Source organism: Pristiophorus japonicus, chromosome 15 (genome assembly GCF_044704955.1).
Source record: "Pristiophorus japonicus isolate sPriJap1 chromosome 15, sPriJap1.hap1, whole genome shotgun sequence".
Lineage (NCBI taxonomy): Eukaryota > Metazoa > Chordata > Chondrichthyes > Pristiophoridae > Pristiophorus > Pristiophorus japonicus.
Genome location: NC_091991.1, coordinates 135,004,553 through 135,030,849, shown reverse-complemented (window position 1 = coordinate 135,030,849; position 26,297 = coordinate 135,004,553). Strand labels below are relative to the sequence as shown.

Here is a 26,297-nt window from a genome sequence, read left to right as displayed (position 1 = left end):
CACAGATAAGGAGAAGGATTTTAAAATTGATGCACTGAGGTGCAGGGATCGATTGGAGATTGGCAAGGACAGAGGTGATAGCTGAATGGATCTTTGTGCAGAATAGGATGCAGGTAGCGGACTTCCAAATGAATTGGAGCTAATGGGTGGTGGATCTTGGGAGTTTGGCAGCAAGGTGTTAGAAAAGTCAACGTTGCAGATGACAAAGGCATGAATGAGGGTTTCAAATGCAGTGGAGTGAAGTAGGGTTGAAGATGAGCACTATTTCAGAGATAGAAGTAGACTATCTTTATGATGGACTGGATGCATGGTTTGTAGCTCAATTCAACCTATTGGGTTGAGCTTGAACATGCATTCAAGTAGGATATGAGACCAAGGATTAAGAAATGAAATTACTAGTAGGGTTTAAATAGGATGGTTTTGGTCTTACCAATGATGAAAGACAAGAAGTTCTGGCTCATCATTGACCTGTTATCACTTACACAGAGATAGTCATGCAGTCCTGGATGAAGGTAGACAGGTAAAGCTAGGTATTGTCAGTTATACACAAGAAAGGTGACCCCGCTCTGTCCTACATGAAGTGGTGCAGTTGTCAAATTAAACAATATTTTCTACAAACTAAGACATTTTTGTAAAAAAAAATCTTAGCATAAGATTGATCAATTAGACCACAGGTCCGAGTTGCCTGATGTCCTCAGGTTTACTCTGTTGCATAATTAACACCATGGATTTTAGTAAGCTCCACTTTTGAAGTTTACAATTCCTGTAACCAATCTGAACATGTTAATAATTTGAAGGCTAGGACACAAAAGAGGGACTATACCCAACCAACCAAGTGTACATGCCTTAAAACTGAGAAATTCAGGAAATCTGCACAATCAAGAATCAAACAGACTAAAGCACAGAAATGTAACATTGGCATTTATTAAAGATTGATCAATGTCGCCTGCCCAGTGGAGCTGATCAAGTGTGGTCAGGATTTCAATGCTGGGGATGTTGGCCTGGTGAAGGACACTAACGTTGGTACGTTTGCCCTCCCAGGGGATTTGCAGGATCTTGCGGAGATATCGTTGGTGGTATTTCTCCAATCTGTATTGAGAAATACAGCTTTCTTCCTCATTTATGTCCATATACTGGGGTCAAGTTTCAGCCGCCCGCTAGAATGGTGCATATCGGAGAGGCCCGCCTAATTTATAGAACAAAAATTGCGCCAAATACTTAGCTTGCGATTCTCAGATAGCTGTAGGCCCATTTCCACCTCGGCGCTGCGCAGCAGGAGCGGCTGGGGGCAGAGCTAAAGCCCTGCGCCAAAAACAGTGCCGGCAGCTGCACGCGTGCGCAGTAGCTGCCAGCGTCCTGTCTCCGGGGCGACGACCCTATCCCCGGCCGAGTGGCCTGTGCATCTTACTTCGGCTGCTTGCAGGCCCCGCCCGAAGTCCTCGGCGGGGCCCGGCTTGTTCGTCGTCTTCTCTCTCCCCCCCATCTTCCTCTCTTCTCCCCCCCATCTTCCTCTTTTCTCCCCCCCATCTTCCTCTCTTCTCCCCCCCATCTTCCTCTCTTCTCCCCCCCATCTTCCTCTCTTCTCCCCCCCATCTTCCTCTCTTCTCCCCCCCATCTTCCTCTTTTCTCACCCCCATCTTCCTCTCTTCTCCCCCCCATCTTCCTCTCTCTATCACCCCCCCATCATCTTCTTCTCTCACCCCCCCATCATCATCTTCTCTCACCCCCCCATCATCTTCTTTTCTCACCCCCCCATCTTCTTCTCCTCTCACGTCCCCATCTTCTTCTCTTCCCCACCCCCCCACCCCTCTTCTCCCTGGTGCTGCAGTAGGTGAGTAGAAATAATGTTTATTTATTGAGTGATTTTTAATTTTTAATTTTTAATTTTTTTTTTAATTATTTGGATTGATTTATTGGTTTATGTATTGATTTATTTATCATTTATTATTGATGATGGCTCTTTATTTGTAAAAGTGAAGTGTTTAATGTTTGTAAACCTCCCCCTATCTTTCGTTCCACACACATGATTTTCTACACGTAGGCAATGTTTTTCTGAGCGTACAAAAATCTACACTTACTCCATTCTAAGTTAGTTTGGAGTAAGTTTTCGCTGCCTAAACTTGCAAAACAGGCATAAGTGGCTGGACACGCTCCCTTTTGAAAAAAATCTGTTCTAAAAAACTGTTCCAACTCACTAGAACTTGAGCAAACTAAAGGCCGAGAATTGCAATTCCTAAGATACTCTTTTCCAAACGAGTTGCTCCAAAAAAATAGGAGCAACTCAGGCCGAAACTTGACCCCACTGTGTTGCAATGCAGGAGATCTGGTGAGATTTATCGACACTGAGACAGTTGATGTCGCCATCTCTCTACAGATTGGGAAAGTGAGAGTAACAACAGTGCTTTCAATTGGCTCCAGCCCCAAAACCTAGGCTTAATGCCACAAGCACAATGACACTGCGGTTTCAAAGTTTCTTGCTACTTATCGTACTTTTGTAACATGGAATACAACAACCAAACTAAATTACAATATTTATTCATATAAAGTTTAAATCTACATTTTAAGTCTCATTTATTGATGACTGTATACTGGAGGCTCGCATATAATACTGATCACGAATAGATTCACAATAAATGTAAAGCAAGTCTTTCTTTTCTGTCCTTTTTTGAGCCTTGCCATTAACCAAAAGAAAACGGAGATGAGATGCCGAACTACATCCAGTCAACAATGCATCAAACCGTCCATCAACAACAATGCTGAACTAAATGCAACAACAGACTTCATCGACCAGAGAACTATACTGTTGAGCATTGCTTTCATTGATCAAACAGCTCTTGCATGATTCATAAAGACCATTTGCTCCTTTTGCAGACTGAAAGACTGAGTCTGAGGTCACCACAGTATCAGGTGGCAAACTAAACAGGAAGTCTAAGATACAGTTGGGATCTTGACTCTCCCGCCTCATTATTAAATTGAGCCATTCTATTGGTGTTACTTCTAACAGTGTAACATATGTTATCTCCACTATCTCAGATCTATAATGTTTATCACATGGAATCATCATGTTATGAATTGCAAGGTGAAAAATAAGAGTGTTGACACAATGCTAAGAAATGTATAGCCCCACTGGTAGGACATGTTTCTGGATGGACGATCAGAATGGATGATGACAGACTTCTCTAGAATGCTCTGTATCACAAGCTCAGGTGTGACACATATTCATAGGATGGACAGAGTAAGCACTTTGAAAACATACTGAAGCGACAGAGACAAATGGGAGATGCCTGCAGCAGACCAACCAGGATGGCATTCCATACTATGACATAAAGTGAATAACTTTTAAATCCGACAGTGAACAGCAGTTACTGCGGAAACAACAATGGCAGCAAAAGCTAAGTGACAAATAGGGCATTGTATGCGCACACAGAAAAAATTACTGCGCTTCATGAACTGGACATCACAGCCGCAAGGAGCTTCATAAATAGTGAATAGTTCTCAGTCAGACATTTGATCAAAGGTCTACCAACCACATGGCTCACAGCAACCAAATAAACGGACTTTTTAAATCACCAGAATGTCCATCTCAATATTTCCCCCTACACGCCATTCCTGTAACTCCAACCACTCATGCATGCCCTCCTTCCTTCACCTGAACAATCACGGCAGAGCCTGCAACCTCTGGAGTTACTTCCATACACTTCTCAATCCTTCTTTCTTTTTCATCGGTCTCTTTCTTTTCTCTCTCTCTCTGAAGCAGAAAACTGCCTAAAGAAGCCCAAAACTAAATTTTTAGCTTGAGAGCTCAATCTTCAAAAACTTTGTTGTAGAATCCAGATACACTGTACATAGTTGGTTATACAACAAAATAAACAAGGAAATTGCTTTTAGATTTACAGCATATTAATCCAATTAAATTCAACCGATAAATATTTTGTAAAGACACTCACCAAGAGTCATCGATTCTGGGACAGTAGCAGCTGGCGAAAGTCCACTAACATCAGCCTGAAGTGGAGGAGTGGCTTCAGCACTGTGCAAAGATGACAAAGCAATAGTTCAGGAAAACAAAACATTTCATCAAATATGTCTATGAAATTATGTTTTGTTTCCTTAACATCAATACAGTTCAGAAAACCAAGTTGCAATAGTGTTTCAGAAGTTTTAATTCATATAGCTTGGTATTATCAATTTGAATATTTCTGGGAAACAAATCACCTATTAACAATATAATCAGCGACAAGTAATCATTTAATCCACACCTGTAGTGAAGCTGGGATCCTTTCTGGGCTAATTCGACAGCCAGAGTGACATTTTCATGTTCATCACAGTACACCAGGTTGTCAGAAGTGGCATCTGCAACACAATGTAATTTACATTATTTCGCTAAACAAGCTAATTTGACACACAGAAAATACAAACAGCTCGATATTTGACAGCTTTTAACATAGAAACATAGAAACATAGAAAATAGGTGCAGGAGTAGGCCATTCGGCCCTTCGAGCCTGCACCACCATTCAATAAGATCATGGCTGATCATTCACCTCAGTACTCCTTTCCAACTTTCTCTCCATACCCCTTGATCCCTTTAGCCGTAAGGGCCATATCTAACTCCCTCTTGAATATATCCAATGAACTGGCATCAACAACTCTCTGCGGTAGGGAATTCAACAGTTTAACAACTCTCTGAGTGAAGAGGTTTCTCCTCATCTCAGTCCTAAATGGCTTACCCCTTATCCTTAGACTATGTCCCCTGGTTCTGGACTTCCCCCACAAGTGGAACATTCTTCCTGCATCTAACCTATCCAGTCCCATCAGAATTTTATATGTTTCTATGAGATCCCCTCTCATCCTTCTAAACTCCAGTGAATACAAGCCCAGTCGATCCAGTCTCTCCTCATATGTCAGTCCTGCCATCCTGGGAATCAGTCTGGTGAACCTTCACTGCACTCCCTCAATACCAAGAACGTCCTTCCTCAGATTAGGAGACCAAAACTTAACACAATATTCCATGTGAGGCCTCACTAAGGCCCTGTACAACTGCAGTAAGACCTCCTTGCTCCTATACTCAAATCCCCTAGCTATGAAGGCCAACATACCATTTGCCTTCTTCACCGCCTGCTGTACCTGCATTCCAACTTTGAATGACTGATGTACCATGACACCCAGGTCTCGTTGCACATCCCCTTTTCCTAATCTGCCGCCATTCAGATAATATTCTGCCTTTGTGTTTTTGCCCCCAAAATGAATAACCTCACATTTATCCACATTATACTGCATCTGCCATGCATTTGCCCACTCACCTAACCTGACCAAGTCACCCTGCAGCCTCTTAGCGACCTCCTCACAGCTCACACCATCACCTAGTTTAGTGTCATCTGCAAACTTGGAGATATTACACTCAATTCCTTCATCTAAATCATTGATTTATATTGTAAAGAGCTGGGGTCCCAGCACTGAGCTCTGCGGCAGTCCACTAGTCACTGCCTGCCATTCTGAAGGACCCGTTTATCCCGACTCTCTGCTTCCTGTCTGTCAACCAGTTCTCTATCCATGTCTGTACCTTACCCCCAATACCATGTGCTTTAATTTTGCAAACCAATCTCTTGTGTGGGGCTTTGTCAAAAGCCTTTTGAAAGTCCAAATACACCACATCCACTGGCTCTCCCTTGTCCACTCTACCAGTTACATCCTCAAAAAATTCTAGAAGATTTGTCAAGCATGATTTCCCTTTCATAAATCCATGCTGACTTGGACTGATCCTGTCACTGCTTTCAAAATTCGCTGCTATTTCATCTTTAATAATTGATTCCAACATTTTCTCCACGACTGATGTCAGGCTAACCGGTCTATAATTACCCGTTTTCTATCTCCCTCCTTTCTTAAAAAGTGGTGTTACATTAGTTACCCTCCAGTCCATAGGAACTGATCCACAGTCGATAGACTATTACATAGAAACATAGAAACAAAGAAAATAGCAGGAGTAGGCCATTCAGCCCTTCGAGCCTGCACCGCCATTCAATAAGATCATGGCTGATCATTTCCTCAGTACCACTTTCCTGCTTTCTCTCCATACCCCATGGTTCCCCTAGCCGTAAGGGCTATATCTAATTCCCTGTTGAATATATACAATGAACTGGCATCAACAACTCTCTGCAGCAGGGAATTCCACAGGTTAACAACTGGTTAACGGTTCCTATTCTTTAAAAAAATAATCTCATATTATACAAAATTACACTTCATGTTTACCAAACCTGCTGGAAGCTTTGTGGTAATTTCTAGAAAATGTAGCTTTAACCTTTTGCTGGTACTGTATATTGTGATTTAGTATGGTCCCATATTGAAAATTTATCTCTATAAGTTGGCCTCTTGTGATTCTGCAAAGACCTTGTTGAGTTACAACTGAAAATATTATGTGCATTTTATCAGTTTTCTGTGGAGACCCAGCTGTAGTTCAGACAAACCGGTTATAATTTCTAGGGCCAAAATGGATTTCCATTCATTCGCCAGCCAGACGTTATTGCAAGTGTCACTGGTGTGTTAGGGGGTCTCGAAAAGTGGTTCAAGTCCATTGTCTCCAAAGATCTTTAGCACATTTTTGTTCAATTCTATGAACATATTCTATGTTCAATTTTATGGTGAAGTAGCAATTTTGGCACAATTTTGGACCAAGAACAGGAAATTAATGTACCCTGTAGTTGATCCAGATCTCACATCATAAAGATCACCGAATATATTTAACGGCACACTAAGCAAGAACAGAAACTGTGGAGATATTTGTTGATTGTTCCTTTCCATCCTGCCAACAAGCAAGCATAGATGTAAAGAAGTTTTGTGAAGGAAGGAGAAGGAATGAAGAGAAGACTAAGTGTTGCTGTACATATTCAAAAAGTATCAGAAAGGTTTTTTTCCCTGAAAATCCTGAACGTTGCAAACTTGTCAGTACACCACAGAATTATACCCCTCAATTAGAAAACCATTCCGTTTCAATTTTTTTATACATTAAAACATTTCAATTTTTTGGGTGCTTCACATTGACTGAGCATCACAACTGAGCAAGGAGAAAAAAGGGCATACTGCAATCCACCTGAACCAAGCATGGCTTTCACAGTTGAGTGTGTTGCAGTATTTCAGTTTAACGGATGAAGTCAACTGCTGGCAAGAGACTTCAAGTAGACAAAATAATGAGGATGAAAGGAAAATAACAGAGAAATTCTGAAACGACCAATAATTCTGATCTGTCAAAAGAGTAAACAAAGTATTATATAAAAAGAAAAAGTGGGTACAGTTTCAGTTTTTAAACAGTATATCATACTTGAATGAGGCACTAGAGGGAGCTGCAGGTCAAGAAAGAATAAGCATAAATCACTGAAGCTTTCATGCACCAACCAGACTGAGTGTAGGAACCAACTGCAACGACGGGAAAAAGAATATCAGAACTGTCGTTGTCATTCAGAACTTGAAGGGTGTTCCAGCTGGACATTTGTGAGATGGAAAGATTCTCTGCAACAGATCTGAAACATTTAAAAACAGGGATTGTGATCACTACAAACTTAGAAATTCCACAAAGCTTTTGTGCACTGCAAAAATAGGAGGAAAATATTTATTTAAAATTGCTGGTTGATCTTCTATGACATTGCTCACAAACAAAAAGTTTACAAATGCATATCTCTCTTCCTATAAAACTGTCTCCATGCTTATTTCTCACTCTCTTAATTCTTTTACACGTGTGCTCTTCAGCCCACATTGGGAACCACAAAGTAATAAGCATTTATTTTGAAGTTTTACAAGGATGATACCAGAAATGCGAGGTTAGACCTATAAAGGAAAGGATGAACAGAGCCATCTTGAAAAGATATGGCTGAGGGGTGACCTAATAGAGGTCTTGAAAGTTATGAAAAGTTTTGATAGTGTGGATACAGAGAGAATGTTTTCACATGGGAAAGAGCATAACTGGAGGCCATCAATATAAGATAGTCACCAAGAAATCAAATAGGGAATTCAGCAAAAACTTCTTTAACCGGCGAGAATGTGGAACTCGCTACTGCAGGAAGTGGCTGAAGAGAATATATAGTTGATCCTCCTTGGTGACTTCAACGCCAGGGTTGGCAAGGACACAGCCCTCTAGGGAGGCGTGATCGGCAGAGAGGGTTTGGGAAAACCAACTCCAGCGGTACCCTACTCCTGACAAAATGTCTAGAACATGACCTTGTCATCACCAACACCTTGTTCCGCCAGAGGGACAAGTACAAGGCATCGTGGCCACAATGTCGCGCCAAACACTGCTCGACAATGTCATCGTTCGAGCCAGGGATCGCAAGGATGTGCGCATCACCCGCGCCATGACAGGAGCCGACGACTGCTGGATGGACCACCACCTAATCTGGTCCATTATTGACATCAACATAGCCCCAAAGCGGCGAGGGCTGCAGAGGCAGTGCTGCAAAAAAGTCAATGCCGAGGCACTCAAAGACCCAGCTAAGAGAGCCCTATACTGTTAAAGCCTCACAGCTAACCTGGCGTGCCTTGATGACTCCGAGATGCAGAATGCCTACAGCGCTTGGTCTGCCCTCCAGGCCTCCATAACCAGTGCCTGTGAAGTGACGCTTGGTCACTCAACCAGGAAACACCAGGACTGGTTTGATGAGAATGAGCAGGAGACCCAAGAACGAATAGATCACATGCGCAGGGCATTTCTGAGCCTTAAACAACAACCTAACTCGAGAGCAGCAAGGCAGCATTACAGACGGCTTAAGGCCGAGGTCCAACAAAAAACTCGGGACCTAAAGAACAGATGGTGGATGAAGAAAGCACAGGAGATACAGCAGCTGGCCGACAGCCATGATGTGCGAGGATTCTTCACCACAGTCAAGGCCACCTACAGCCCAAACATCCAAGACCCCTCCCCCTCGGCTGGCCAAGAACGGGGAAACACTCATCAAGGACACCGAGGCCTGCTGGAAGGAGCACTTTGAACATCTCCTCAACGAGACTCTACCTTTGACTCAAGTGTCTTTGACTCCATCCCGCACCTCAGTAAAACCCCAACACTGCACGAGGTAGAAAAAGCCGTAAGACAGCTTAAAAACAAGGCTACAGGAGCGGATGGAATCCCCGCTGAGGCACTGAAGTATGACGGAGAGGCACTGTTGGCGCGAATGCATGATCTCATCTCTCTCATCTGGAGAGAGGAGACCATGCCAGGAGATCTCAGAAATGCAGTGATCGTGACCATCTTTAAAAAAGGGGACAAGTCCAACTGCGGCAACTACAGAGGAATCTCCCTGATATCGGCCACTGGGTAGGTTGTCACGAGAGTCCTCCTCAACCGTCTTCTCCTTGTGGCTGAGGAGCTCCTCCTGGAGTCACAATGCGGATTTCGTCCCCTACGGGGCACAATGGACATGATTTTTACAGCGCGACAGCCGCAGGAAAAATGTAGGGAACAGCACCAGCCCTTATACATGGACTCCTTTGACGCTGTCAACTGCAAGGGTCTATGGAGCGTCCTCCACTGTTTCAGATGCCCCCAAAAGCTCGTCACTATCCTCCACCTGCTCCACGACGACATGCAGGCCGTGATCCTTACCAACGGATCCATTACAGACCCAAGCCACGTCCGGACCAGGGACAAGCAGGGCTGCGTCATCGCCCCAACGCTCTTCTCAATCTTTCTCAATCTTTCTCACTGCCATGTTCCACCTCACAGCCAACAAGCTCCCCGCTGGAGTGGAACTAAACTACAGAACCTGTGGGAAGCTGTTCAACCTTTGCCGTCTCCAGGCCAAGTCTAAGACCACCCCAACTCTGTCATCGAGCTACAGTACGTCAACGACGCCTGCGTCTGCACACATTCAGAGGCTGAACTCCAGGACATAGTCGGCGTATTTACTGGGGCATACGAAAGCATGGGCCTTACGCTAAACATCCGTAAGACAAAGGTTCCTCCAGCAGTCTGTCCTCGCCGCACAGCACTGTCCCCCAGTCATCAAGATCTACGGCGCGGCCCTTGACGACGTGGACTATTTCCCATACCTCGGGAGCCTCTTATCAACAAAAGCAGACATTGATGGAGAGATTCAACACCGCCTCCAGTGCGCCAGCGCAGCCTTCGGCCGCTTCAGGAAAAGAGTGTTGGAAGACCAGGCCCTCAAATCCACCACCAAGCTCATGGTCTACATGGCTGTAGTAATACCCGCTCTCCTGTATGGCTCAGAGACATGGATCATGTACAGTAGACACCTCAAGTCACTGGAGAAATACCACCAACGATGCCTCCGCAAGATTCTACAAATCCCCTGGGAGGACAGATGCACCAACATTAGTGTCCTCATCCAGGCCAACATCCCCAGCATTGAAGCACTGACCACACTTGATCAGCTCTGCTGGGCAGGCCACATTGTCCGCATGCCAGACACCGAGACTCCCAAATCAAGCGCTCTACTCGGAACTCCTTCATGGCAAAAGAGCCAAAGGTGGACAGAGGAAACGTTACAAGGACACCCTCGAAGCCTCCTTAATAAAGTGCAACATCCCCACTGACACCTGGGAGTCCCTGGCCAAAGACCGCCCTAAGTGGAGGAAGTGCATCCGGGAAGGCACTAAGCGCCTCGAGTCTCATTGCCGAGAGCATGCAGAAAACAAGCGCCAGACAGTCGTTGAGAGTAAGGGTGGGTGGGACAAATGCGCAAACCATTCCCACCCACCCTTACACTTAACGACTGTCTGTCCCACCTGTGGCAGGGACTGTGGCTCTCGTATTGGACTGTTCAGCCACTTAAGGACTCATGTTAAGAGTGGAAGCAAGTCTTCCTCGATTCTAAGAGACTGCCTATGATGATGATGAGTGTCCTCCGACCAGGCCAACATCCCCAGCATTTAAGCACTGACCACACTCGATCAGCTCCGCTGGGCAGGCCACATTGTTCGCATGCCAGACACGAGACTCCCAAAGCAAGCGCTCTACTCGGAACTCCTTCACGGCAAACGAGCCAAAGGTGGGCAGAGGAAACGTTACAAGCACAACCTCAAAGCATCCCTGATAAAAGTGCAACATCCCCACTGACACCTAGCAGTCCCTGGCCAAAGATCACCCTAAGTAGAGGAAGTGCATCTGGGAGGGTGCTGAGCACCTCGAGTCTCATCGCCGAGAGTATGCCTGTGCTGATGATAGCTGTATTTAAGGGGAGGCTAGATAAGCATATGAGAAAGAAGGGAATAGAGGGTTATGCTGATCGAGTTAGATAAGAAAAGTCGGGAGGAGGCTCGAGTGGAGCATAAGTGCCCGTACAGATTGGTTGGGCTGAATGGCCTGTTTTTGTGCTGTATATCCTATGTAATCCTGTGTAAAGTCCCTTTTTAACTGATATGGTTAGATGTTTATTAAAATCAGATGGTTTCAATATTTTAAAAAGACATTATATTTAATTCACTTTCAAGGAACACAGATTCACACTATTTGCTTTGAAAAATAAAAATATCAGCTTTCATTAACTACAAGTCTTACTTGAAAAATTTCGAACAAATTACAGAATAAGATTTGTAACAACTTTTTGAAGCTTTGAGAACGTGTTCATTCTGCTGAAGTTGGATGCTGAAACTCCAGTTCCCCAGCCTCAGTCTCATTTTTCCCTATCATCTAAAATTAAACATTGGAGTTTAAACTTGGAAGCGCAGTGAACCATCTTCATTAAAAAAAATTAAACTAAACTGGGAGAAGAATCTTATCAATTGGTAGCATAACTGAAAATCATTTCTAGGATCTACTTAGACGACAAGTTGTCAGTCATCCTTGTATTGTTTCTTACAAGTAACTTACAAGTGAAATATGCACAATTAATGAAATGTCCCAAAATGTGAAATCATCAAATTATTTCACAAATCCAAAAACTTGTGTTAAATCTTTGTTTACATCCATCTATTTTGGAATATCTTTCATAAACCTGTACAAATACATGATAGATTCCAAGAGAAGCCAAATCTACCATAGAGGAAGAAAAATATAAATGCGGTTTTATTTTAATGATAAACCACAACATGTCGCACGCAACACTTGTTTTTCCTTCAAATGAAAAAAATCTGTTAAATAATTTTTAAAAAATTAAGATGCATTTAATAATAGTGCTAATTGCAGTTAAATCAACAGAAAGTCAATGATTAACCAATCCAAAGACTGGCATGTTGCTACACAGAACTAGTCTTCCATATTCTGTACAACAGAACAACATTGCAGTGAATAGAACACATTGTGAAAGTTATTTTTGCTGGTATTCACACTTAATAATGGGAAAATATCAGCAAAATACATTGATATATTTAAATATTACAATAAAAACTGCATCTGAAGTAATTTATGGATGGGCACATCCTAAAATTCGACAACCTTAATTCTCTCTCAACAGACAATTTAGCATCAACAATCTGACATTTCAAATGTGTTCTATGCAACAGGAAGTCCACAGACAAATGTCATGACTACTGCTCTGAAAGGTTAACATTCTGACAGTAAATACTTAATTCAGCTAAGAATTTAGAAAGTTGCTTTTTAATATATGCTCTTAAAGGTTAGAATATAGATTTTTTTTGAATATTCACAAAAATATGAAGCTGTATTGTGAGCTCGAATTCAAGGGCATTACAACACAATGGGTTTTAGCAGAGTATAGGACAGAGTTTTGTGCCCATGACAAAAAGACACGGAATATATCGAACAGAAGTAAGCCATTCAGCTCAAGCCTGTTCCGCCATTCAATTAGAACTCCATTTACCTGCCTTTGCTCCATATTCCTTAATGCCCTTACCTAACAAAAATCAATCTACATGAGAACGTAAGCAATAGGAGCAGGAGTAGGCCATTTGGTCCCTCAAGCCTGCTCCGCCATTCAGTAAGATCATGGCTGATCTGATCTTGGCCTCAACTCAACTTCCCTGCCCATTCCCAATAACCCTTTACTCCCTTATCATTCAAAAATCTGTCTATCTCCACCTTAAATATATTCCCAGCCTCCACAGCTCTCTGGGGTAGAGAATTCCAAAGATTCACAACCCTCTTGAAAGAAGAAATACCTCCTCATTTCTGTTTTAAATGGGCGACCCCTTATTCTGAAACTATGCCCTCTAAGTTCCAGCAATTGATCTTCTAAACTCCAATGAGTATCGGCCAAATCTGCTCAACCTTTCTTCAGAAGATAACCCCTTCATTTCAGTTATCGACCTCATGAACCTTCTCTGAACGGCCTCCAATGCAAGTATATCCCTCCTTAAATATGGAGACCAAGACTGTACGCAGTACTCCAGGTGTGGTCTCACCAATGCCCTGTACAGTTGTAGTAGGACTTCCCTACTTTTATACTCCATCCCCCTTGCAATTAAGGCCAACATTACATTGCCTTCATAATTACTTGCTGTACCTGCATGTTAACTTTTTGTGTTTCATATACAAGGACCCCCAGATCCCTCTGTACCTCAGCATTTTGTAATATCTCCCCATTTAAATAATAATAAGCTTTTCCATTTTTCCTATCAAAGTGAATACCCACAATGTACTCCAGTTTTAAATTTGTCAATTGATCTCGCTCTAATAGCTTTTTGAGGGCAGAGAGTTCCAGATTTCCACAACACTTTGTGTGAAGAAGTGCTTCTTGACGTCACCCCTGAACAGCCAAGCTCTAATTTTAAGATTATGCCCCCTTATTCTGGACTCGCCCACCAAAGGAAATACGTTATCTCCATCTACCCGACAAATCCTTCAATTATCTTAAACACCTCAATTATATTACCACTTAATCTTCTATACTGAAGGGAATACAAGCCTAGTCCAAGCAACAAGTCCTCATAACTTAACTCTTTTAGACCCATTATCATTCTGGTGAATCTGCGCTGCATCCCCTCCAAGGCTAATATATCCTTCCTGAGGTGAGGTGCCCAGAACTGAATGCAGTACTCCACATGCGGTCTAATCAGAGCTTTATACAGTTGTAACATAACTTCCATTCCTTTGTACTCTAAGATAAAGGCTAAAATTCCATCAACCTTCTAAATTATTTTTCATGCCTGTTCACTTGCTTTTAGTGATTTCTATACATGGACCCCTAAATCTCTTTGATCCCCCGCAGTTCCTAGCTTTTTACCATTTAGAAAATATTCTGATGTCTTTCTCAGGTCACAATTCCCACATTAAACTCCATCTGCCACAGTTTTGCCTACTCACTTAGTCTATCAATGTTCCTTTGCAACTTTCTGCTCCCATCCACAATTCTTACTGTGCCGCCTATCTTAGTGTTGTCAACCAACTTGGATATACAGGTCTCTATACCTCCCTCTAAGTCATTGATAAATATAGTGAAGAGCTGCAGACCCAGTACAGATCCTTGGGGGACACAAGTCGCATCCTGCCAATTGGATTGCATACCCATTAACCCTATTCTCCATCTCCTACTGCCTAACTAATTCCCTGTCCATGTCAATAGGTTACCAACAATTTGAAGCACTTTTATTTTTGCTAATTGCCGCTTGTGGAATTTTATCGAATGCCTTTTGGAAGTCCATATAAATAACATCTACAGACACACCCTTATCTACCACGTTAGTTACATCCTCAAAAAATTCAACTTGGTTCGTTAGACATGACTTTATCATCATCATCATAGGCAGTCCCTCAGGATCGAGGAAGACTTGCTTCCACTCTTAGCATGAGTTCTTAGGTGGTTGCACAGTCCAATACGAGAACCACAGTTTCTGTCACAGGTGGGACAGATAGTCATTGAGGGAAAGGGTGGGCAGGGAGCCTGGTTTGCCGCACGCTCCTTCCGCTGCCTGCGCTTGATTTCTGCATGCTCTCGGCAACGATACTCGAGGAGCTCAGCACCCTCCCGAATGCACTTCCTCCACTTAGGGCGGTCTATGGCCAAGGACTTCCAGGTGTCAGTGGGGATGTTGCACTTTATCAGGGAGGCTTTGAGGATGTCCTTGTAATGTTTCCTCTGCCCGCGTTTGGCTCGTTTGCCGTGGATGAGTTCTGAGTGGAGCGCTTACTTTGGGAGTCTCGTGTCTGGCATGCGAACTATGTGGCCTGCCAAGCGGAGCTGATCAAGTGTGGTCATTGCTTCAATGCTGGGGATGTTGGCCTGGATGAGGACGCTAATGCTTGTGCGTCTGTACTCCCAGGGGATTTGCAGGATCTTGCAGAGACATCGCTGGTGGTATTTCTCCAGTGACTTGAGGTGTCTACTGTACATGGTCCACGTCTCTGAGCCATACAGGAGGGCGGGTATTACTTCGGCCCTGTAGACCATGCTATCAACCACTGGGAAAGTCATCGTTAGAGTTCTCCTCAATCGTCTTCTCCCCATGGCCGAGGAGCTCCTCCTAGAGTCGCAGTACGAATTTCGTCCCCTCCGGGGCACAACGGACATAGAAACATAGAAAATAGGTGCAGGAGTAGGCCATTCAGCTCTTCGAGCCCGCACCACCATTCAATATGATCATGGCTGATCATGCAACTTCAGTACCCCATTCCTGCTTTTTCTCCATACCCGCTGATCCCTTTAGCCGTAAGGGCCACATCTAACTCCCTTTTGAATATATCCAATGAACTGGCCTCAACAAGAGAATTCCACAGGTTCACAATTCTCAGAGTGAAAAAGTTTCTCCTCAGCTCGGTCCTAAATGCTTAGACTGTGACCCCCTGGTTCTGGACTTCCCCAACATCGGGAACAATCTACCCGCATCTAACCTGTCCCGTCCCGTCAGAACCTTGTATGTTTCTATGAGATCCCCTTTCATCCTTCTAAACTCCAACGTTTAAAAGCCCAGTTGATCCAGTCTCTCCTCATATGTCATGATTTTTGCAGCGCAACTGCTGCAGGAAAAATGCAGGGAACAGTGCCAACCCTGATACATGGCCTTCTTTGACCTTCCAAAGGCCTTTGACACTGTCAACAGCGAGAGTCTATGGAGCGTCCTCCTCCGTTTCGGATGCACCAAAACTACATCACCATACTCCACCTGCTCCACGACGACATGCAAGCCGTGATCCTTACCAACGGATCCATCACAGACCCAATCCATGTCCGGACCGGGGTCAAGCAGGGCTGTGTCATCGCCCCAACCCTCTTCTCAATCTTCCTTGCTGCCATGCTCCACCTCACAGTTGATAAGCTCCCCGCTGGAGTGGAGCTAAACTACAGAACCAGTGGGAAGCTGTTCAACCTTCATCATCTCCAGGCCAGGTCCAAGACCACTCCAACCTCTGTTGTCGAGCTACAGTACGTGGACGACGCCTGCGTCTGTGCACACAGAGAGGCTGAACTCCAGGACATAGGTGATGTATTTATCGAGGCGTTTGAAAGCATGGGCCTTACGCTAACCATTAGTAAGACAAAGGTCCTCCACCAGCCTGTCCTTGCCGGACAGCACTGCCCCCCAGACATCAAGATCCACGGCGTGGCCCTGGACAACGTGGACCACTTCCCCTATCTCGGGAGCCTCCTATTAACAAGGGCAGACATTGATGATGAGATTCAACACCGCCTCCAGTGCGCCAGTGCAGCCTTCGGCCGTCTGAGGAAAAGAGTATTTGAAGATCAGACCCTCAAAACTGTCACATGATTTTATAAGTTCATGCTGACTCTCTAATCAGTTCATATTTGCCCAAGTGCCCAGTCACTCTGTCCCTTATAACAGATTCTAGAAACATCCCCACAACAGACGATAGACAAATAGGTCTATAATTTCTCTCTGCTACCTTTAGAAACATAGAACATAGAAACATAGAAATTTACAGCGCGGAAGGAGGCCATTTTGGCCCATCGTGTCTGCACCGGCTGACAAAGAGCCGCACGGCCCTTGGTCAGCAGCCTTAAAGGTTACATATAAACCTATGAACAATGAAGGAAAGGCAAAGAGCACCCAACCCAGTCAGTCCGCCTCACACAACTGCGACACCCCTTATACTGAAACATTCTACACTCCACCCCAACCGGAGCCATGTGATCTCCTGGGAGAGGCAAAAACCAGATAAAAACCCAGGCCAATTTAGGGAGAAAAATCTCGGAAAATTCCTCTCCGACCCAACCAGGCAATCAAAACTAGTCCAGATCATCACCCTGGCCATATTCTATTCCCTGCTGTACTTACCATTATATCTGCGCTGTCCAACAAAAGGTCATCCAGTCTAATCCCAATTACCAGCTCTAGGTCCATAACCTTGCAGGTTACTGCAGTTTAAATGCCCATCCAACCATCTCTTAAAAGTGGTGAGGGTTTCTGCATCCACCACTCTTCCAGGCAGCGAGTTCCAGATCACCACAACCCTCTGCGTAAAGAAGCCCCCCTCAAATCCCATCTAAACCTTCCACCAACCACCTTAAAACTATGCCCCCTCGTAATAGCCACCTCCACCAATGGAAATAGACCCTTACTATCCACTATATCCAGGCCCCTCAATATTTTGTACACCTCGATGAGGTCTCTTCTCAACCTTCTCTGTCCCAATGAGAACAAACCCAGCCTATCCAATCTGTCCTCATAACTAAGATTCTCCATTCCAGGCAGCATCCCAGTAAATCTCCTCTGCACCCTCTCTAGTGCAATCACTTCCTTCCTATAATACGGCGACCAGAACTGCAGCTATGGTGATACACATGTATGAAAACAACACAGTGCAATTATTAATGCCAATACGAGCCACGACTACATTACAAATCTCATGATTATACAATTTAAGCATAACCTCCCTGCTCTTGTATTCTATGCCTCGGCCAATAAAGGCAAGCATTCTGTATGCCATCTTAATCACCTTATCCACCAGGCCTGCTACTTTCAGGGAGGTGGGTGGGGTGGCTTGACCCATCCACCTCCACGGAGGTGTGTGGGGGGCCTGACCCATCCACCTCCATGGCACGAACCTGGTATTGCAGTACTTCCAGGAACGGTGCTTTGGCTCTCGGCCTTTTGGCTAAGAGCATTGGCGCAGAGTGATCCTTGATGTGTGCAGGGTGACCTCTGGCGTTTGTGATCTGACAAAAAATTGGAAAGATTGGCAACGAATTTAAAAAAAGAGTTCTGTGGACAAGCACTCCAAGGTCCCTTTGTTCATCTACACTATTAAGTGGCCTATTGCTTAATGTGTATACCCTTTCCTTATTAGCCCTCCCAAAGTGCATCACCTCACACTTCTCTGAATTAAATTCCATTTCTTAATTAATGGAGTGACATTGGCAATTTTTCAATCCAAAGGGACAATTCCTGAATCGAGAGAGTTTGGAAAGATCATGACTAAAGCATCTGCGATTTCCTCACCTACTTCTTTGAATAGGGTAGGAAGAGAGAGAAAGAAGCACCTTACTTGTGCAGCTCTGGACAGCCAGTTATGGGGAGTCACGATAATAAGTCTTGAAGGAGGTTGGTTGCCTGCCATTTCAATGGGAGATGGTGAGCGGTGCCAAAGTATAAATATCACAATAAAAATACTTCTGGCCTCAAATTCCAAACCTGATTCATTTATTGTTTGCCCCAATGAGACAAAATGGAAAAATATAACTGTTAATATAAATTAGTCTTTTGGATTTGCAGATTCAAATTTAATTTATCCTTTTTCTCTTTTGGATTTGTTCTCCGCAATGGTGTTTAGTAAGTATTCCAAAATCTTATGTATAAAATCTGCTCCAAAGCAGTAACGATGTTTCAGTAAAAGGTTTGAAATATTCATTAAAATTTTGATCTGTTTTTTCAAGCCTCAAATTAAGAACGCCAAGTTATTTATTATAGATTTATGTTTGAAATTCCCTTCTTTTGAGTTAAATCATTGAAAATAAAAATGGTGATACACATGTATGAAAATAACAGTCCCTACCAAATAACAGTGCAATTATTAATGCCAATACTGACCACTTCTACATTACAAATCTCAAGCTTTCTTCACTAACTTCATAACATTTATATATCACCTTCAATTTAGAAAAGCATCCCAAGGAGCTTCACAGAGGTATAATCAGACCAAAATGGATGCCAAGCCAAATACAATATTCAGAGGGATAACCAAAAGCTTGGTCAGAGGTAGGTTTAAAAGGAGGTTATAAAAGCGAAAGGAATGAGGAGGGCGGAGAGGTTTAGCAAGGGAAATTTACAGTGTAGGGCCTAGACTACTGAAAGCACAGCTGCCAATGGGAGAAAGAAGGAAGGGGGTGGGGTGGGGGCAGGTACAAGAGACCAAAGACAGAGGAATGCAGAATTCTGGGGGGATAGGTGGAGAGGGGGCTGTAGGGCTGGAGGAGGATGGGCCAGAACGGAAGCATGAACCAACTTAAACGCGAGGATCAGAATTTTGAATTCGAGGCTTTGGGGGACCAGGAGCCAGTGTAGGTCATCAAGGACAGACGTGATGGGTGAGTCGGACTTGCTGTATAATTAGATATGAGCAGCAGATTTTGGATGAGCTGAGGTTATGGAACTGAAAGGCAGCGAACGGATGCTGGTCAGCACAGCATTGGATGAGTCGTGTGTGTTGGTGCCAAAGGCATGGATGTGGGTTTCAGCAGCAGATGGGCTGGGTAGAAGTAGGTTATCATGGAGAGGATATGGGGTAGAAAGGTCAGTTCAGAGTCAAATAGGAAACAGATTAGGCATAGTCTGTTTCCACCTCAGACAGTTGCCAGGAGGGGGCTGGAATTGGTGGCCATGGTACAGAGTTTGTGGCAGGGACTGAAGATGATGACTATGGTATTCCCAGTGTTTAACCGAAATTGTAGCTTACTCAAAACTGGCTGTCAGACAAGCAGCTGACTGGATATCAACACAGAGGAAATGGGGGGAGGGGGGGGGGGGAGTTGAGATAGGTAATGGAGAGGTGGAGCTGGATGTTATTGGTGTACACATAAACGTAGGAATAATTGTGCTTTTCTGTTATGATCACCTCATAAACAGCACCTGTGAACAGAAGTACCTGTGATTGTGGTTTCTTATTTTTTTAATGAACAGAATGGGTTGCTGTTTATTCTGAATGGTATTCGAAGCTTAAATATCAATATTAAAAAACTTGGAAAGTACATAAACAATAAATCTTTGAGCATTTTGAGGTAATTTTTCGATGCAGAAACATGTTTATTAAAGACTGGAGAGTCAACAAATTCACTAATAATGCACTAAATGTTCCATTCGACACACTGGTGCATGGTGGGAGTGCAGATCTGGAAATTACACAAACGATGATTTTCCATCCATTGAATTTTAAGCAGAATTTTTTTTGCTGAAATGCTTTCAGGCAGAAACATAAAGACAGGCACCAATTGATGATGAGCAAGTGTGGGGGTGGGGAATGGGGTTGGGCACCATGGGACTCCCTATCCCTGTGCTCCCAAACACTGGGTCTCCCTCCTAAAAATAATTCTGGACTCTGACACCCTATCCCAGTATTGCCAGACCAAGGGTCTTTTTCCAGTACTCCCAGGGCCACCTCTAATGCTGATAAATCAGTGTTCCTGATAATACGACTTCGCATGACACTCTTCTTCTTATAAAACTGTCGGTTCACCACGAGCAACAGCACGTCAGACCTGCTAGTGGTCTACATAATGATATAAACACCTTGGTAAATGTGACTTTTTTAAAAAAAATTAGAATGAAGTGCATTGTCAAAGTGGGTAACTATTTATTAAAAACTAGAACGTTTTACAAAATCAGCTGAGTTGGTCTGAGGAGACAAAAAGGTGTGAAAATTAAACACCTGTGGAATTAACCGACAAATATAGATAAAACATCATCTTGACTACTTTATAGCTGTCAGCTGTTTTCCTGTTCCTGAACAGCATCTCAGTCTCATGGAAGTCAAGGGGTGAGTAGAAATTTCCTAGTATTTGTTGCACCTGTGTCTGCAGTTTAGCTACTATTCTGTTTTATAGAAACTATTATCAAATTACAAAGAATTGCTGCTTTTTGTTAATGTTTTTGGGGGTAAGTAAAAATATTTTTCTTCATTTTTTTTTTGCCTTATCAGTTGCATTCACACACTAGTGACAGTTGAGAAAGTGATGGACAACCTGGACCCAGGCCTCCATCAATACCACTCAAAATAGCACAGGAGGAGCACCAGCATTGATCAAAGATGACTCTCATCAATTGTGTTTAGAAATAACTGGCAAAATAATGCATTCCAATTTTAAACACTCACTGTTCAGAAACAAGCCTGTCCTCATCATTCTCTTTACTTCGTGAGATCTTTTGATACATGCGCTCTCCATCCACATCTTCATCTTCATCATTATAGTCATCATCAATACTTTTCATGTCTAGCCTCTTGTGATTAGAATCGCCATTTAGGCATATATCCACAGTTTGCAAGATACTGCAATTGAATTCCTTTCCATTCGAATCTGGTTTTCCATTCAAATCTGGACTATAAGAAGCTAAAATCACAGAAGAATCGATGGCTGAAGAAACAGCTGAATAAGATCTTTCTGAATTATCCTCAGAGCTTTCTCTTGTTAAATCTGAATTTTTCACTCGCTCAGCAGAGCCTTCCTCCTCCTCCTCATTGTCACCATCAAACGAGATGATATTTGGCACCATTTTCTTTTTCTTTTTTTCTCTCTTACTTTTTCCATCTACCAATGAAAAGCAGAAGCCAAAATTAGTTGCCACTTTTTAACCAGGGCAAAGTAGAAATGTTGGACATGGCTGGAGTCTAGCACGAAAAGGCATGGTGGTTAAGTCGTTTGTATATTACTGACTTTTTTAAAAAAACACCATTAAATACCTCAGGCATTTTTCTCAGTAACATGTTACTGCAAATGGACCAGAATTTTGGAATAGCATATGTAAACACTTTGCTACAACACAAATACAGTAACATGAAATGCTTGCAAACATCAGTCAGATGATTTCAATTAAACCGATAGTGATGCACAGTTTAGATCATTTTAAGTAAAAATCCACCCATTTGCAGAAATAATGGGCCCAAGTTTCCACATGATTCACGCCTGATTTTTAGGAGCAACTGGTGGAGAACGGACTATTTTAGAAATCACAATTCTCCACATTTTTTTTTCTGCAGTTCTAGTCAGGTAGAACAGTTCTAGTTTAGAACAGAATTTTTTCTTCAAAAGGGGGCGTGTCCGGCCACTGACGCCTGATTTGAAAGTTTTCACAGTGAAAATGTACTCCAAACTAAAGTAGAATGGTGCCAGTGAAGATTTTTGTAGAACTGAAAAAGCCTGTTCTGCACATTAAAAAATCAGGCGCAGGTTACAAATTAGGAATCCGGAACGAGGTGGGGGGGAAGGGAACACATTAAATTCGACAATAAATCCTTATCTATACTTCTACAAATATTATACAAATAAATCCAACCTGAATAAACATTTATAAGCCAAGAAAAGATTAAATAAACCATCTTCCTTCCTGTGTGAAAGTGCTTCAGCCAGGGAGAATTCTGCAGCTGTTCGTGCCGCTGAGCGAGAGGGGGAGGGAGAGCGAGAAGGAGAGAAGGAGAGAGGGAGGGAGAGGGGAGGGAGAGAGGGAGGGAGAGGGGAGGGAGAGGGGAGGGAGAGGGGAGGGAGAGGGGAGGGAGAGGGGAGGGGGGGGGGAAAGTAAGGGGGGGGGGTCGGGGAACAGGAGCGGGTGTCGGGTGGGGGAGCGGGTGTCGGGTCGGGGGGGGGGAGCGGGTGTCGGGTCGGGGGGAGCGGGTGTCGGGTCGGGGGCGGAGCGGGTCTCGGATCGGGGCGGGGGGGGGAGCGGGGGAGAGCGGGTCTCGGGGGGGGAGCGGGTGTCGGGTCTCGGTCGGGGCGGGGGTGTCGGGGTGGGGGGGGAGCGGGTGTCGGGGCGGGGGGAGCGGGAGTCGGGTCGGGGGGAGCGGGTGTCGGGTCGGGGGGAGCGGGTGTCGGGTCGGGGGGGGAGCGGGTCTCGGGTCGGGGCGGGGGGGGGGAGCGGGGGAGAGCGGGTCTCGGGGGGGGAGCGGGTGTCGGGTCTCGGTCGGGGCGGGGGGGGAGCGGGTGTCGGGGCGGGGGGAGCGGGAGTCGGGGCGGGGGGAGCGGGAGTCGGGTCGGGTCTGGTCGGCGGGCGGGGGGGGGGGGAGCGAGTGTCGGGTCTGGTCGGGCGGGGAGCAGGAGCTGGCCGTGGGAGGAGCCTCATTCACGCAGCCCCAGTGAGGCCATTGGGCCAGGGCTAGGGGCTGCGTGCTTCGGGCCCCTCCCACACAGTTCGGCGCCTGGAGCTACTGCACTTGCGTGCCGACTGTAGCGCGCATGTGCAGAGGTCCCGGCACTGTTTTCAGTGCCGGGACCTGGCTCCGCCCCCCCCCACAGCTCGTGCTGACTGTGCCAAGTGCCACAGGACCTGTAAGTCGGTGGAGAATACCGAGGATTTTTTTAGGCGCCGTTTTAGGCGCGAAAAACGGGCGCCCAGCTCGGAGGGGCGCCCGTTTTTTTTCTTGTGGAAACTTGGGCCCAATATTGCGAGAGCATTTTCTGTTCTAGACACATCCCTTTTCATAAGCTATTTAAAAATTAAACCTAAAATTCTACTTGAAAGGGGCAAGAGATCTGTTCACAAAGTATTAATCTAAAAATACATTGTACAAATGAGCTGCAAGTTTTAAATAGTGTACATCATATTAGCAACAGGTGGTTGCATATCAAAACTGAAAGCATCTGGTGACAAACTGTAAACAGCGTGTTGTCAGACACACACAATATTTTAATACTTTTAACCTACCTCTTTAAAAAACTTGTTTAAGATGCAAGTAACTCTGTCCTTCCCTCTCCTAAACCACTAGTTCTCAGTTATGTTTAAGATGCAAGTATTTTATTTATTCTTCCTTGAAACGTTCTTTGTTTCACAAGTTTTTTTTATATGTTCATATATTTTTCTCCTCTTACTTCCCATGATGGGCTTGCACTTTTTGCTTATGCTGTCTTTGTTGCAACACTGGTGAGGGAAGTTTGTCCCGAGTCATGTCACCAATGATCAGTACATTCAAGTGGTCATTTGCCATGGTCCAGCCTGGCTGGCTGCTTCTAGCTGCAACCTTGGAGGTCAGCAAAGCATGTGAAACACTCCTCTCTGGTCCAACATAAACATCAGCCCTCCTCAACAATATTAAAAAATCATCATCCTGAACAACTATATAAAAAGTTCACTAAAAAAACTATTTTTGTATTCATCTCGTCAGCATTTTCACCTCAGTTATTGTAAAATGTTCTACCTGAGTAATGTAGCTCCACGGGACCATGTTCACTCGTAATATTTTACCTGCAGGGAGGGTGCCATTTCTAAAGGAAACCTAATGTCCTGTGCAACGTAACCACTATTAACAATGACAATCAACCACTTGCATCACACAAGAAAACTAGGTTTTACATGAGGTGTAACTCTAGACATACAATGCATGATCATATTACAGTATCGTATTTTACTTAAGAACATTGCACTGTTTTACAGCACCAGGAGATAAATTTTATCTTACATTTAGTCAGCTGCAGAAAGCTCAAAATAAAAATCACAAGAAGTTTTCTTAGACAGCATTTTCAATTCCTATTTATATATTAAAAAAATACTGCAGTGCAAGTAAAACTTTAAAAAACAAATTGAAGATTGTTCATAATACTGAAGTGCTGCCAAAAGTAAGCACCATTTACACACATTTGTCTTCTATGGGGGTTCTCAAAACTGTCTGCCATAATTTCAACAGGAGGTGGACAAAAGCCCTGGAGAAATGGCAGAAGATTGGGAGAACTCCTGCCGAAATCCGACTCCATGGTGTATATTATCAACTTTATCTTCCAACAGAAAATATTTAAAGAAATAATTATGAACCTACAAAACAAAAACAATGACCAAACAGATAGTGTAACTAAGCTTGTGAAAAACGGAGTGAAAGAATCCATCAAAATGTCTGCTGTCACATCTGTCCAGTTCCACATATTCCTGGGTTGTCACCAACACAACAGGTCAATGAAAAACGAACATTTTTATCAAAATCAGAAATTTGTACCCACATGACTCGAATTGTCAAAGGACCAGAGGGGAGGTGTGAGCCAATATTTTGACATTTTGAAGAGAAACATTGGACCATAGAAAAATTCTCATGTGTGTGTGGGGAGCCAGGAGAACGTGATCATAAGATACAGCTAAACACAACTCAGCAACTATGACACTTAGACATTAACTGGTGCCTAAGAAATTCTCTTTTAAAGAATAATTGCTCTTAATAAGACTCTGTAATACAATGATTGTTAACTTTAAAATTTAAGTACTTTAGAGTTACTGCATTTCAGAGCGCAACTTACCTTGGTTTACAGTTTTAGACAGAACCGGCAGTCGGTCAGATTCAGGCTCAGGCCGCATGAAACTTGGCACAGCAGAAACTGTTGAGATTTCTTTCAGGAGCGTGCTGACCCCTTGTGTGGATTCCTTTAACAGGGAGGTGACATTTTGTGTTGACTCCTTCAACAGGTTTGCAACTGCAGATACGGGCTTGTTAGGTCCATTCAAATCCTGATTGTCAATGTTGATTGCAAAGAGGATAGAGTTTAACCCTTGAAACAAAATCAATAGATTAATTTACAAAAATAACTTCCTACTGGGTTTATTTAATTCCTTTTGAAGAAAGCAACACTTTCAGTACAAATCTATTTCGTAACTTACAGGTTAAGATGATTGTGTTCGATACAAATCACTAAGCTGCAATGTTTTTTTCCCCCCCAATTAAAATATTTGTTAGCTGTTGAGCTAATGAAGTGCAGGTTGAACCTCTCTTATCCGGGACTCGCTTATCCGGCACCACCCCCGGCAGGGGGTCGGGTCTGTGTGTGAAAACAGCGGGAGCTGCTGCAGCTTCGAATGTGGGATGGCCGGTGATACAGAGAATCAGTGCTGGCCTTTCCCCCTCCCTCACCGACCCTTCACACCCACAGCCCCTGAGAGAGAGAGAGAGAGAGACAGCCTGACACTCACAGAGACAACTGCAACCATCAAGCTGCACAGTGCCTGCCATTTTGCAACATTCTGGCGTCGGCAGACTCGCCATGGGTGGAAGCAGCCGAGTCTCTTCATGCGAGGTCGAGCCCAGCAGCAGGGTCTGGGCCCAGAAGTCGTCAGCGAGCAGCAGGAAGAGAGGAGGTCGGCGAGCAGTGGGAAGAGAGGACGTCGGCCCAAGGACAGTGTGGGTGTTGTTGGTGCTCCAGGTCAGTAGTACCCGATAAGTCGGGGGGGGGGGGGCGTCGGCGTGACCTTCTGTCATCCGGCAAATCCTTTATCTGGCACAGGCCAGGTGCCGGATAAGGGAAGTTCAACGTGAACTGTACATTGTG

The 26,297-nt window shown here is 44.1% G+C and overlaps 1 protein-coding gene across 5 annotated transcripts in view; it reads right to left on the bottom strand.

Annotated features, from left to right (window-relative positions):
- Positions 1 to 26,297, bottom strand: part of snx29 (sorting nexin 29) — a 751,140-nt gene that overhangs the window by 599,582 nt on the left and 125,261 nt on the right. For all 5 annotated transcript variants that reach the window (XM_070856731.1, XM_070856732.1, XM_070856735.1 and 2 more), the window contains exons 7-11: positions 25,275 to 25,523; positions 21,161 to 21,593; positions 7,384 to 7,508; positions 4,257 to 4,350; positions 3,948 to 4,027 (exon numbers count right to left, since the gene is read on the bottom strand). In XM_070856731.1, the coding sequence (XP_070712832.1) occupies positions 3,948 to 4,027; positions 4,257 to 4,350; positions 7,384 to 7,508; positions 21,161 to 21,593; positions 25,275 to 25,523 (981 nt within the window). The remainder of the gene's footprint in view (positions 1 to 3,947; positions 4,028 to 4,256; positions 4,351 to 7,383; positions 7,509 to 21,160; positions 21,594 to 25,274; positions 25,524 to 26,297) is intronic.